Source organism: Salvia splendens, chromosome 4 (genome assembly GCF_004379255.2).
Source record: "Salvia splendens isolate huo1 chromosome 4, SspV2, whole genome shotgun sequence".
Taxonomy (NCBI): Eukaryota; Viridiplantae; Streptophyta; class Magnoliopsida; order Lamiales; family Lamiaceae; genus Salvia; species Salvia splendens.
The window spans coordinates 36819797-36820879 of NC_056035.1; the positions used below are offsets into that span (position 1 = coordinate 36819797).

Below are 1083 nucleotides of genomic sequence, written 5' to 3' on the forward strand. Positions count from 1 at the left end.
TGCCACAATATATCGTTCTTAATAAAATCACGTAGAGTAATTAAAAATTTCCCTCCACACATCCCAAATTCCCAATAGTCCTTAAATTAATTTCAAACACCGAAAAAAGAGAAAAAAAAGTTACACTTGTTATTTTCAATTTTTCATCACCACCAAAAAAGGAAAGTTTCAAACCGCCAGAATTTTGAGCAAACCCTCAAATGTAACGCCGCCGCTCTCATCGCCGCCGCCCAACCGAATCATGGCCCGCACATCCTCATCCCGGGCATCCAGCCCGGCCCATTCCAAATACACCTTCAAATCCTCCATCCCTACCTTCCCATCCCCATCCTTATCCATCACCCGAAACGCCTCTTCCATCGCGGCGTTCACTCCCCCTCTCCTCTTCCCGCCGCCCAAAACCCGCCGGAATTCCTCGTATTCGACGAATCCGTCGCGATTCGAGTCAGCGGCGGAGATCATGGAGCCAATCACGTCGTCGTCGGAGCCGGAGATCCCGCCGTAGAAGGCGCGGAGATCGGCGTGGCTGATCCGCCCGTCGCCGTCGGCGTCGAGGACGTCGAACGCCGAGCGGAGATTCGATTTCTCGACGGTTCTGGAAAGTTCGCTTCCCGTTGGGCACATTTTGTGCTTTTGTTTTAATCAGTTTTTATTTTTATAAAAAACGAGAAGCGAAGAAAGCCTGTGAGAGAAGAAGCAGTAGTTTGTGAGGAAGGAGGTATTGGCATTGAATCTCTACTTATAGAGGGAAAATACTTGGTTTGTGGGCTCCATTGAGTCAAATTCTACCATATCTATTGTTTATTATTATTATTATTATTATTATTATTATTATTATTATTATTATTATTATTATTATTATTATTATTATTATTATTATTAGTTTCAATCAAACCACAATTTCTTAATTTTTACTTGGAAATTGATAGGTTGTAGTGTTAAGGAGAGTATTAATGAATTTTATGATTTGATTGATTATCTTTTAGTTTCCTAAATAGAGTATGAAAATTGAAAACATGTGCATTTCCTATTAATAATACTCCTGCCGTCCACGAAAAATAAGACACATTGTAAATGACATGA

General features: G+C 41.0%; 1 protein-coding gene across 1 annotated transcript; it reads right to left on the minus strand.

Moving 5' to 3' along the window:
• On the minus strand, window positions 1-720 carry LOC121799160 (calcium-binding protein CP1-like). The gene has a single exon (XM_042198506.1). The coding sequence runs from the start codon at window positions 622-624 to the stop codon at window positions 169-171; it is 456 nt and encodes a 151-aa protein (XP_042054440.1). The 5' UTR covers window positions 625-720; the 3' UTR covers window positions 1-168.
• Window positions 721-1083: the final 363 nt, after the last annotated feature.

Coding starts and splice junctions, on each gene's coding strand:
- LOC121799160 (XM_042198506.1), bottom strand. CDS start 624: ATGTGCCCAACGGGAAGCGAACTTTCCAGAACCGTCGAGAAATCGAAT.